At 38.6% G+C, this 14,238-nt stretch overlaps 1 protein-coding gene across 3 annotated transcripts in view; it reads right to left on the bottom strand.

The window, feature by feature from the left end:
• Positions 1-14,238, bottom strand: part of LOC128642023 (uncharacterized) — a 229,572-nt gene that overhangs the window by 141,321 nt on the left and 74,013 nt on the right. For all 3 annotated transcript variants that reach the window (XM_053694659.1, XM_053694658.1, XM_053694657.1), the window contains exon 8: positions 1,036-1,347. In XM_053694659.1, coding sequence (XP_053550634.1) covers positions 1,036-1,347 — 312 coding nt within the window. The remainder of the gene's footprint in view (positions 1-1,035; positions 1,348-14,238) is intronic.

Raw genomic sequence — 14,238 nt, 5'->3', positions numbered from 1 at the left:
CTCTCTCTCCCCCCTCTTTTGCGCTCTCTCCCCCCTCTCTTTTGCGCATTCTCTCTCCCCCTCTCTTTTGCGCTCTCTCTCTCCCCTCTCTTTTGCGTTCTCTCTCTCCCCCTCTCTTTTGCGCTCTCTCTCCCCCTCTCTTTTGCGCTCTTTCTCTCCCCCTCTCCTCTCTCTCTCCCCCCTCTCCTCTCTCTCTCCCCCCTCTCCTCTCTCTCTCCCCCCTCTCTTCTCTCCCTCCCCTTTCCCCCCACCTCTCCTCTCTCTCTCCCCCACCTCTCCTCTCTCTCTCCCCCCTCCTCTCTCCCTTCCTATCACTCTCTCTCCCCTCCTCTCTTTCTCTCTACCTCTCTCTCTCCCCTCTCTCTCTTTCCCTCTCTCCCCTCTCTCTCCCCCCCTCTCATCTCTCCCCCCCTCTCCTCTCTCTCCCCCTCTCCTCTCTCTCCCCCCATTTCCTCTCTCTCTCCCCCCTCTCCTCTCTCTCTCCCCTCCTCTCTCTCGCCCCTCCTCTCTCTCTATCTCTCTCCCCTCTCTATCTTGCGACTGAGCCGACCACGCCCCCTTCATGCACGACCACGCCCCCTTCACACCCGACCATGCCCCCTTCACGGCCATTCACGCCCGGTCACACCCCCTTCATGTTGACCATGCCCAGCTCACGCCTGACCACGCCCACTTCTGCTGCAGATCAGCTAGGGAGCAGGACTCAAAGGCCAGGTGTGTTTGTCCTAGTGCTGTCTCTACTGGGCATGGCAGCTTTGGACAAACACACTTGGCCTATATATATATATATATATATATATATATAATCACCCCAGTCCTTAGGACGCCATTCATCTAGTTGCCTCTGTTATTCAACAAATGGCCATCTATTACTAGGAAAGAACAAGAGTTGAAATAAGAAAATTCTATGATAAACAACACACCAAGCATTCTGATTCATGCTAGATCAGTTAAACAAGATATAAAACATTGTATATATAATTAGTGCAGCCCGAGACACATCTGTATGAGCAAGAAATAAATCTATCTTGTTACCTGCATCTCTTGCAGACAGCTCCCTTTTCTCAGGCTCGTCTATAGATTCATGTTTCCAGGTCACCTGCACTCTGAATCCTGGTTCATTAAAAAGATGCTCTGGGATGTTACAGTCACTTCTTACATTAAAGGTCTGGTTTTTATTATCTGTAATTGTATCTTTACTGGTGCTAAGTTCCTTGTAATTTCCAACTCCACAGCTCCATCTAATCTGGATGTCTTTAGGGTAAAACTTGCTCAGATTCAGAGAGCACAGCACCTCTCCTGGTGCAGAGAGGGTTAGTTGTATGGGCTCCGATATCTCTGGCTTTTCTGTAAAGATAAAATAAATAAGAATTTATATTTTCTATGATATTAATGATAAATACAGCTAATTACCAACAATAGACTAGAACTCAACTATGTCACAATAATGGAGTCACTATCAAAAATATTTAGCAGTGTTTATAGCTTCTACTTAGTCATGAAAACCATTTGCATGTTATTAAAACCTGTATTTTCATACAGTTGTTTGTAATGTTCATCTGCTAAATATCTTTTTTGGACTACAAAAAAATAAATAAAAAGGAGTAATACTAGACCAATCACAGACCTCGAGAGGAAGAGAACCGCAAGGGATCCTTGATGCTGTGACTGTGAGAAGATGAAGATAGACAATGCAGTAACCCGGATTAAGGTAGGACAACAAAATTTAGAAAGCATATTTTTGGGAATCTTATTAGGCTGCCTTTAAGTTAAGGGGCCCTTATGTGCTACAGAGAACATTTGGTGCCAGGGGCTGGTCGCATTGGGTGGACTTTTTAGGAGGCTGAAAATAATTTTGTTTATGAGAACCAGGAAAAGTTGTTAATGGGTTGGGAACAGTTGCAATTAATGAGGTCTCAGATAATAAATGTTGTTAGTGAGGCCAGAGGTAATAGTGACTGGGGATAATTTGCAACAGGGATTAATACAGTTGGATGATACATGGAAGGGTCAAAATTGATGGGGAGATATGGTGAGCACCATCTTAACTCAAGGGAGGTTGCAGTTAAGCGTTCATAGTGGTTACAGTGCCCGGGAAGTATGGGTATCAGGGCAGTTAGGGTTTATAATAGGTGCAGTTACACCCAAAGTGAGGAAAAGCATTCTCCTAATGTTAAAGGGACAGTCTACTCCAGAATTTGTATTGTTTAAAAAGATAGTTAATACTTGTATTACCCATTCCCCAGTTTTGCATAACCAACACTTATATTAATAAACTGTTTACCTATGTGGTTACCTTATTTCTAAGCTTCTGCAGAATGCCCCCTTATTCAAGTTCTAAATAACTCCATGGGAGTGAGCACAATGTTATCTATATGACACACATGAATTAACGTCCTCTAGCTGTGAAAAACTGTCAAAATGCACTGAGATAAGAGGCAGCCTTCAAGGGCTTGGAAATTAGCATATAAGCCTACCTAGGTTTAGCTTTCAACAAAGAATACCAACAGAACAAAGCAAACTTGATGATACAAGTAAATTGGAAAGTTGTTTAAAATTGCATGCTCTATCTGAATCATGAAAGTTTAATTTTGACTAGACTGTCCCTTTAAGAGTAGTGCAGATTATGACCTAGATTATGAGTGGAGTGCAAACATATTAGCTCTATAAAGTGCAAACACCATTCAAGTTAAATCAATAGCTCTCTAATTCTTGCACTCATATTACAAGCTGAAAGTAAAAAGGTATGGCTTGAGCAAAAGCCTAAAGCGCACTAACATCTGGAGGTTAAATAGTGAAGCTGCTCTAAATCCCTCTCCTTTAAATAGCATTGTTCTTTACTCAGAAGAAAACGTTATTTTTATTGAAATATATATTTTAAATATATACAGGAAAACCTTGTTTAATTGCTCTTCACTTGATTGCGCTTCGCAGATATTGCTGTTTTTATAAATTAAAGGTTTGTGGCAGTCCTGTGTCGAGCAAGTCCATCTGTACCATTCTTCTTTAGATTTAGCTTCTCTTTTATTCCTTTCTCTGTCCAGCTGATCCCACACTGCCTCTATAACATTCAGGTCTAGACTCTGTGGAGGCCAGTCCAAGACTATCAGTGTTTTATCAGCTTGTTACTCTCCAAATATGATTTCACTGCATTAGTAGTGTGCTTGGGATCGCTATCATGCAGAAAAACAAAACCATTCCCAATCAGGCGCTTTCTAGAAGGAATGGCATAATGAATTAAAACTGTCTGTACTTTTCAGCATTCATGATCCCATCAATTTAAAATATAGCCAACACCACTGGCAGAAATAGTCCCAAACCAGAACAGACCCTCCAACATATTTCACTGAAGGTCACAAGCACTTATTCTTACATCTCTCGCCAACTCTTCTTCTCACATATTGTCGATGATTGTACCCAACAATTTCAAACTTGGATTTATCACTCCATAATACTCTTTTCCACTGATCTTCATTCCAATCTTTGTGATCTTTAGCATATCTTAGCCTTTTCACACTGTTCCTCTTCCTAAAAAGTGTTTTTTTGGCTGCTACCCTTCCAAAAAAACCATTCCTGATCAAGCTTCTTCAGACTGTAGGCATCCAGATTAAACTGTCAGATTAGGACCTGTGCTGAGCCAGGTCCTTGCTAAACTTCTTATGGTCTCTCAAAGAAGAAACTCAGAGAAACTTCTTATCATATTTTGAAAGTTTTCTTGGCCTTCCAGCACTTTTTTCTCCTTGACCTCTCCTGATTCTATAAATTTATTTATAACAGCTTGAGTACCACATCTTGAGTATCCAGTTTGTTTGCTGATTTCCCTTTGAAAGTAGCCTTGCTGATGCAAAAGTATGATTTTATGTCAATTTCTGTGATTCTGTGATATCTTGCACAAACGTGGTGTAATAGACCTTTTTCACAGCAGTCATTTTGATATGAAATAGAAGGACAAATAGAGGTCTTAGCAATGACATTAATTAGTGTTCCATTCCATTTAGGTTTACAAGAGCTAGGTTCCTGCTATTGCTCAAGAGTAAGGGGAGGTCACACTAAATATTTTCCACTTTAGCCTATAGAAGCTGTTTTTTCTGATTTTTGTCTGTTTTTTTTTTTAAACTGCATACAAATATCCTGTATTTTCTGGTTGTATTCTAATAAAGAGACTGAGAAATAATTACATATGGTCATTATAGCATTGCTAAAACAACAAATCTAATGGTGGCCTAAGACTTTTGGATAGTACTGTGTGTGTGTGTGTGTGTATATGTGTATATATATATATATATATATATATATATATTACCAAAATACCATCAGATATAAATAGAAATATTTATTTATGAATAAATATAACATATTTATCTAAGTGAAGAAAAATGTATATCTTATCGAGTTTCCACTTTTCTAGCTTTATTGACTTCCTGGCTTTTTGCGCATTGGGTTAGCACAAGTGAGAAAACTTTTTACTTTCAACTTATAATACGCGCGCTACCCAACACAAACAAAAAAACTTGAGTTAACACACAAGTGGAACCGTTAAATAACGTTCCACTCGTAATCTAGCCCAGTATTAAGAAATATTTTTTTAAGCCGCACCAGAGGTAAGTGCCATCTAGTAAGTATCTTATAATTAATCTCAATACATTTAGAGAGGAAGAAGATTTTCTGCTTTGAAATACATTTTTTGCCAATCAGATGATGTAATGGCCAATATTTAACAAAAGTCTTGCAGACCTGATCCCACACTGCGGATCAGGTCCGCAAGACCTCGCTGAATGCGGAGAGCAATACGCTCTCCGTATTCAGCATTGCACCAGCAGCTCACAAGAGTTGCTGGTGCAACGCCGCCCCCTGCAGACTCGCGGCCAATCGGACGCCAGCAGGGGGGTGTTAATCAACCCAATCGTACTCGATCGGGTTGATTTCCGGCGATGTCTGTCCGCCTGCTCAGAGCAGGCAGACAGGGTTATGGAGCAGCGGTCTTTGTAACCGCTTCTTCATAGCTGCTGTTTCTGGCGAGTCTGAAGACTCACCGGAAACAGGGGGCCACAAGCTCCGTACGGAGCTTGTTAAATGGGCCCCAATGTCTTTTCCCAGCTCACAATGCCAGTTTGCTATGTAGGAGGGCGGGTCGCCTTTAGTAGAGTCTAAAAGTATTTTCCTAATCAATGATAATAAACCCCTCAGGGGGTTTCCAGAATGCAATGCATAGTTGCTCGAATGGGGTAAGTGCTTTTAAATACTCTCTCAAAGGGAGAATGATAAATGAGATGAGTAAGTTGGCTATATTTTATATTATATATATTTATATTATATTTTAGCCAGTATGTAAACTTTCTCCCTAGAAATTCCCATTTCTGCTCTTAGTCTACTTTTTCTGTTTACTAACAGCTGATAGTTTAGTATTTACTATTTTTATTTCTTCTTGTTTTTTTTTACTAACCACATTGTCTGATAAGCAGTTCAAGGTAATAACTACCACTGAAAAATTAATCCTAATGGTAGCAAGAATCAGAATATTATTTTAAAAAAATGGATAATCCATTTTCAGTAGTAGTACATACCTTGAATTGCCATTGTATGTAGATAATTATGTTTTGCCTATTTTTTTCATCTTGTCACATGATTTTTGCTGCAAAGTCCTCTGCTGCTTATGACCAAGAAACTGACTGAAACTAGTGTACATGTTTACTAGCAACCACTTAGAAAGGGGAAGATCCTCCTTTTCCTTTCTGTAGAGACCCCGTCCCCCTTGGTGCTGTGACATGAAGTAATGGACACTGCACAAAAAAATAAATAAAGGGTAAAAACCTTTTAAAATGATAATTAATACATATTGCAACAATTTCTATTAAGTATAACCCAGTAATTGGTGCTTTTTTTTTGTACAACAAAAGTCTAAAAGTATAGAAGTCCTTTTGCTGATATGTATCCATTGCTATACACACCTTGCTCTTCAAATATGTAAAAAAAAAAAATGTGTGATAAAATCAGTGAGAATTTTTTTTAGAACATATACTTCAATTTGTAAATAGTCCAGTCACAATGTTGCAAAAGATAAAATGTTCATCCTAAAGTTTCCTTAAAGGGACACTGAACCCAATTTTTTTCTTTCATGATTCAGATAGAGAGGCCTAGTTATCAAGCCATCAACCGCAAATACGCTGGAATTCCGCAGTGTAATTGTGGCCAGCTTGATTCGACCTAGTTATCAAAGCCTACAGACCGGCAAAAATTTTAATTTGTGATGTAACATACGATCCGCCGGTCTCAATCCGACACAGATCGATGCTTACATCATTACAGATGTTCCGAATACAAATTTGGCACTATCTGACAACTTTTTCGAGTTAACAAATTTATAACAGGTACGCTCGCCGCTATTCCGGTCCAGCATACCCGGTTTTCAATCCCCACCCTGGAGGCCGCGGATTCCATAGAAATCAATGGGAGTCTGAAAGCAGTGAAAGCTTATGTTCGATGCTGCCAGATATCCCATTGATTTCTATGGTAGAAAAGCAGTAACGTTTACACCTAACACTCTAACATAAGCCCCGAGTCAAAACACCCCTAATCTGCCGCCCGACATTGCCGCAAGCTAAATAAAATATATTAACCCATATCCTGCCGCTCCCGGAGCCCACCGCAACTAAATAAAATATATTAACCACTAACCTCCCGCATCACTACCACTTACTAAACCTATTAACCCCTAAACCCGCAGCCCCCCACATCACCATAAACTAAATTAAGCTATTAACCCCTAAACCTAACAACCCGCTAACTTTACATTAAAATTACCTCATCCCTATCTTATAATAAATTAAAACTTACCTTTAGAATTAAATTAAACTATATTTAACTATTAATTAACCTACCCTAACTATTATACTAAAATTACATTAAGCTATATTAAACTATTAATTAACCTACCCTAACTATTATACTAAAATTACATTAAATTATATTAAACTATTAATTAACCTACCCTAACTATTATACTAAAATTACATTAAACTATATTAAACTATTAATTAACATACCCTAACTATTATACTAAAATTACATTAAACTATATTAAACTATTAATTAACCTACCCTAACTGTTATACTAAAATTACATTAAACTATATTAAACTATTAATTAACATACCCTAACTATTATACTAAAATTACATTAAACTACCAATTAAATTAACTATATTACATATTTAAAAACCTAACCCTACTCAAATTATTTCAATCTACAATTAAAAATTACTAAATTACAAAAATATAAAAACTAAGTTACAAAAAATAAAAAACCACTAAGTTACAAAAAATAGGAAAACACTAAGTTACAAAAAAAACCACAGTATCAAAAATAAAAAACAATTATACCTAATCTAATAGCCCTATCAAAATAAAAAAGACCCCCCAAAATAAAAAAGACCCCCAAAATACCTAGCCTACAATAAACTACCAATGGCCCTTAAAAGGGCCTTTTGCGGGGTGCCCCAAAGAAATCAGCTCTTTAGCCTGTAAAAAACAAACAAACACCCCCAACAGTAAAACCCACCACCTACACAACCATCCCCCCCAAATAAAAACCCTATCTAAAAAACCTAAGCTCCCCCATTGCCCTGAAAAGGGCATTTGTATGGGCATTGCCCTTAAAAAGGCATTTAGCTCTTTTACTGCCCAGACCATACTCTAAAAATAAAACCCACCCGGTAAACCCTTAAATAAACCTAACACTAACCCCCTCGATCCACTTACAGTTTTCGAAGACCGGACATCCATCATCATCCAAGCGGCAGACATCCTCATCGAAGCCGGCAGAAGTCTTCATCCAAGCGGGCAGAAGTCTTCATCCAGGTGGCATCTTCTATCTTCATCCATCCGGCGTGGAGCGGCTCCATCTTCAAGACATCCGGCGCGGAGCATCCTCTTCTTACGATGGCTGCTGAAGAATGAAGTTTCCCTTTAAATTACGTCATCCAAGATGATTTCCATTACATTCCGATTGGCTGATAGAATTCTATCAGCCAATAGGAATTTAAGGGGAAAAAATCCTATTCGCTGTTGCAATCAGCCAATAGCATTGAGCTTTTATCCTATTGGCTGATCCAATCAGCCAATAGGATTGAGCTTGCATTCTATTGGCTGATTGGCTCAGAGCCGTCGCTAGCACTCTCCCACCTTGAGGAAGATCTGGGGGCTCCCACCCGCTCCTACAATTATACAATTAATCATATATATATATATATATATATATATATATATATATATATATATATATATGTGTGTGTGTGTAAAAACTAAAAGATAGCAAAATAATTTTAAATTTAATAATTCTATGTATTGGAATACATCTAATGGTAGATATAGAGAAGAAAATTGAGAATGAATAAAAAAAATTATGGTCTTTTTAAATACGGGGGTATCTTTAACTACAGGTTAAACAGGCAAACTTACTGGTTCAACAATGACAACTTAAAAAAATTGTGGAATAATATGTAATATTTTAATATTCACCTAATAGCCAACTGTGTGGCATGTCTCCATGTTCAAATGCTGAAAATAATGCAGACTGCTTTAAGATATGGACATTGTGGCATGACCCTGGAAATCCTGATCTTACTGCCCAATATCAAAGGTTAGCATCTAACACTGCCTGAACATTGAGTAATTGGAAGTGTTTTCTGTTACTATATTGCTCCTCCATGGAAGCAGGTGGTCTTAGTGCAATGTGTGTGCAATCTATTGCACCAAGAATATTTGGAATACCTGCAACTTGGTAAAAACCAGCCTTAACTTGGTGCCATTCATGGACATTCCTTGGTACATAGATGAACTTATTGAGATGCTTTAGAATAGCTTTTAAAACTGTCCTCAAATGTCTGCAAAATGAAGGCTGGCTCATGCCTACCACAGCACTGGACACAGCCTGAAATGGACCTGTAGCCAGGAAATGCAAGACTGCCAATCATTTTAACATTCCTAGTATTGCCCTTGTTCTTCTGGTCTGGGGCTCAAGATCATTCTGGATTAGAGCATAGAGATTGTGTATGCTCTCCCTATTAATACGATTTTTTTTTTTATCTCGTAATCTGATAATGCCTGTAGTCCACAACGGGCCGGAAACACTCGGTAAAAAAACCTAAATTACAAAATTAAAAAATTCTAACACTACCAAAAAATAAAAAAATAACATTACAAAAAAACCTCTAAAATTACGAAAAATAAAAAAAAATCTAAGATTACAGAAAATAATAAACAAAAATCTAATCTAATACCCCTATAAAAATAAAAAAGCCACCCCAAAATAAAAACACCCCCTAATCTAAATGGAACAGCCAATAGAATGCCAGCTCAATCCTATTGGCTGATTGGATCAGCCAATAGGATTGAACTTCAATCCTATTGGCTGATTGCATCAGCCAATAGGATTTTTTCTACCTTAATTCTGATTGGGTGATAGAATTCTATCAGCCAATCGGAATTGAAGGGACGCCATCTTGGACGACGTCACTTAAAGGTACCTTCATTCAGTGTTAGCCGTCGGATGAAGAGGATGCTCCGCGTCGGATGTCTTGAAGATGGACCCGCTCCACACCGGATTGATGAAGATAGATGATGCCGTCTGGATGAAGACTTCTGCCCATCTGGAGGACCACTTTGCCCGGCTTGGATTAAGACTTCTCCCGGCTTCGTTGAGGACTTCGGCCCGGTTGGATGAAGACTTCTCACGGTAAGGTGATCTTCAAGGGGTTAGTGTTAGGTTTTTTTAAGGGGGTATTGGGTGGGTTTTAGAGTAGGGTTGGTTGTGTGGGTGGTGGATTTTAATGTTGGGGGGGATTTGTAATTTTTTTTACAGGTAAAAGAGCTGATTACTTTGGGGCAATGCCCCGCAAAAGGCCCTTTTAAGGGCTATTTGTAATTTAGTGTAGGATAGGGCTTTTTTTTTTATTTTGGGGGGCTTTTTTATTTTGTTAGGGGGATTAGATTAGGTGTAATTAGTTTTAAAATCTTGTAATTTGTTTATTATTTTCTGTAATTTAGTGTTGTTTTTTTTTTTGTACTTTAGCTAATTTTATTTAATTGTATTTAATTGTATTTAAATTAGGGAATTAATTTAATTATAGTGTAGTGTTAGGTGTTAGTGTAACTTAGGTTAGGTTTTATTTTACAGGTAAATTTGTCTTTATTTTAGCTAGGTAGTTTATTAAATAGTTAATAACTATTTAGTAACTATTCTACCTAGTTAAAATAAATACAAACTTACCCGTAAAATAAAAATAAACCCTAAGATAGATACAATGTAACTATTAGTTATATTGCAGCTAGCTTAGGGTTTATTTTATAGGTAAGTATTTTGTTTTAAATATGAATAATTTAGTTAATGATAGGAATTTTATTTAGATTTATTTAAATTATATTTAAGTTATGGGGGGTTAGGTTTAGGGTTAGACTTAGGTTTAGGAGTTAATAAATTTAGCATAGTGGCGGCAACGTTAGGGGTGGCAGATTAGGGGTTAATAAATTAGGTGGAGGCGGTGTCCGGAGCGGCAGATTAGGGGTTAATAATATAATGCAGGTGGCGGCGATGTTGGGGGCAGCAGATTAGGGGTTAATAATATAATGCAGGTGGCGGCGGTGTCCGGAGCAGCAGATTAGGGGTTAATAATATAATGCAGGTGGCAGCAATGTCGGAGGCGGCAGATTAGGGGTTAATAAGTGTAAGATTAGGGGTGTTTAGACTCAGGGTTCATGTTAGGGTGTTAGGTGTAGACATACAGGGAGTGCAGAATTATTAGGCAAGTTGTATTTTTGAGGATTAATTTTATTATTGAACAACAACCATGTTCTCAATGAACCCAAAAAACTCATTAATATCAAAGCTGAATAGTTTTGGAAGTAGTTTTTAGTTTGTTTTTAGTTATAGCTATTTTAGGGGGATATCTGTGTGTGCAGGTGACTATTACTGTGCATAATTATTAGGCAACTTAACAAAAAACAAATATATACCCATTTCAATTATTTATTTTTACCAGTGAAACCAATATAACATCTCAACATTCACAAATATACATTTCTGACATTCAAAAACAAAACAAAAACAAATCAGTGACCAATATAGCCACCTTTCTTTGCAAGGACACTCAAAAGCCTGCCATCCATGGATTCTGTCAGTGTTTTGATCTGTTCACCATCAACATTGCTTGCAGCAGCAACCACAGCCTCCCAGACACTGTTCAGAGAGGTGTACTGTTTTCCCTCCTTGTAAATCTCACATTTGATGATGGACCACAGGTTCTCAATGGGGTTCAGATCAGGTGAACAAGGAGGCCATGTCATTAGATTTTCTTCTTTTATACCCTTTCTTGCCAGCCACGCTGTGGAGTACTTGGACGCGTGTGATGGAGCATCGTCCTGCATGAAAATCATGTTTTTCTTGAAGGATGCAGACTTCTTCCTGTACCACTGCTTGAAGAAGGTGTCTTCCAGAAACTGGCAGTAGGACTGGGAGTTGAGCTTGACTCCATCCTCAACCCGAAAAGGCCCCACAAGCTCATCTTTGATGATACCAGCCCAAACCAGTACTCCACCTCCACCTTGCTGGCGTCTGAGTCGGACTGGAGCTCTCTGCCCTTTACCAATCCAGCCACGGGCCCATCCATCTGGCCCATCAAGACTCACTCTCATTTCATCAGTCCATAAAACCTTAGAAAAATCAGTCTTGAGATATTTCTTGGCCCAGTCTTGACGTTTCAGCTTGTGTGTCTTGTTCAGTGGTGGTCGTCTTTCAGCCTTTCATACCTTGGCCATGTCTCTGAGTATTGCACACCTTGTGCTTTTGGGCACTCCAGTGATGTTGCAGCTCTGAAATATGGCCAAACTGGTGGCAAGTGGCATCTTGGCAGCTGCACGCTTGACTTTTCTCAGTTCATGGGCAGTTATTTTGCGCCTTGGTTTTTCCACACGCTTCTTGCGACCCTGTTGACTATTTTGAATGAAACACTTGATTGTTCGATGATCACGCTTCAGAAGCTTTGCAATTTTAAGAGTGCTGCATCCCTCTGCAAGATATCTCACTATTTTTGACTTTTCTGAGCCTCTCAAGTCCTTCTTTTGACCCATTTTGCCAAAGGAAAGGAAGTTGCCTAATAATTATGCACACCTGATATAGGGTGTTGATGTCATTAGACCACACCCCTTCTCATTACAGAGATGCACATCACCTAATATGCTTAATTGGTAGTAGGCTTTCGAGCCTATACAGCTTGGAGTAAGACAACATGCATAAAGAGGATGATGTGGTCAAAATACTACTTTGCCTAATAATTCTGCACTCCCTGTAAATTTTATTTCCCCATAGGAATCAATGGGGCTGCGTTAGAAGCTAAACGCTGCTTTTTTGCAGGTGTTAGACTTTTTTTCAGCCGGCTCTCCCCGTTGATTCCTACGGGGAAATTGTGCACGAGCACGTTACACCAGCTCACCGCTAACGTAAGCAGCGCTGGTATTGGAGTGAGATGGGGAGCAAAACTTTGCTCAACGCTCACTTCTTGTCTTTTAACGACGGGTTTGTAAAAACTCGTAATACCAGCGTTGTAGGTAAGTGAGCGGTGAGCATAAACTGCTCATTAGCACCGCATAGCTTCTAACGAAAAACTTGTAATCTAGGCGATAAGTTTCTGTTCTAAAAAAAATGTTCTCACTGATTTTATCACACATTTTTTATTTTATGGAAAAAACCTTGAAACACCTTTCCTGCCATAAAGGAAGCTAAGTGAATTTCCGGTTTGAGCCAAAAAACTCATATGTTCTCTAAATCTAGAACACAACGAAATAAGGTGTCAGTCTTTAAAGAAATCTTTCTTGCGGAGGCTACTATCAAACTGGGATATGAAGTTATAAAAAACCCAGGGGCCCAAATTTGATATGGAACACAGTAAATGGAAAAGTTAGACACTCTGATCAGCAATTATTGTAAAATCTCAAAGACAGAGATATACACATATTAAAGGGATAGTAAGAACCAAAAATGTTATTGTTTAAAAATATAGATAATCCCTTTATTTACCATTCTCCAGTTTTGCATAACCAACACTGTTATAGAAATAATAGAAGTAAATTTGAAAGTTGTTTTAAATTGTATTCTCTACTTGAATCATGAAAGATTTTTTTGGGGGGTTTAGTGTCCCTTTAACGTCACGTGCGTTAGCACAGTGTTATCTATATGAAACACATGAACTAACGCCCTCTAGTTGTCAAAAAATGTCAAATGCATTCAGATGAGAGGAGGCCTTGAAGGGCTTATAAATTAGCACATAAACATACCTAGGTTTAGCTTTCAACTAAGAATAACAAGATAACAAAGCAAATTTGATGATAAAAGTAAATTAGAAAGTTGATTAAATTTACATGCCCTATCTGAATCATGAACGTTTAATTTGGGCTTTACTATCCCTTTAACACATAAATATATATATATATAAGCATATACATATACATTTACAGGGAACACACATTTCCCATAGACCGAAATGTAAAGGCACTTTTCAGTGCCGTTTTTTTCTAACATCCCACTCCCGACAAATTTACCCCAAAATATTGCCTAGTGCAGTTATTTAAAAAAAATTAAAGTGGTACAATTTTTAAAAAAAATAAAATAGACTACATTGTATTTTGGGGGCATTTGGGGCATATTTATAAAATTGACTAGAGATCTGATCTCTGGTTAATTGTATGGGTCCGAATTATCACGCTCCGAATGGAGCTTGATGGCCCTGTTTCATTGCGAGGCTTCAGGCTCGCCAGAAACAGCAGTTATGAAGCGGCGGTCTAAAGACCTCTACTCCTTAACTTGCCTGCCTGCTCTGAGGCTGCGGACATAAATCCGCCCGATCCTATATGATCGGGCTGATTGACACCTGCTGCTAGCGGCCAATTGGCTGCGAATCTGCAGGGGCGGCATTGCACAAGCAGTTCACAAGAACTGCTTGTGTAATGATAAATGCAGACAGCGTATACTGTTGGCATTTATACATTGTATCATGTCCGCTCGCACTTTCATTAATCGGCCCCTATAAACGCTAATTGCTACCGCGAACTTGCGGTAGCAATAACAAGCCCCTTGTAATAGCTGGTTATTTATCTGGTGCCCACAAACATGCAAATTTGCTGGCTGAGCATCATGGGAAATGTAGTTTCAAAACCTCTGGAGGACCACGTTTGAGGATGTCTGCTCTA

Source organism: Bombina bombina, chromosome 11 (assembly GCF_027579735.1).
Source record: "Bombina bombina isolate aBomBom1 chromosome 11, aBomBom1.pri, whole genome shotgun sequence".
Classification (NCBI taxonomy): domain Eukaryota; kingdom Metazoa; phylum Chordata; class Amphibia; order Anura; family Bombinatoridae; genus Bombina; species Bombina bombina.
This window is presented reverse-complemented; position numbering and strand designations above follow the sequence as displayed.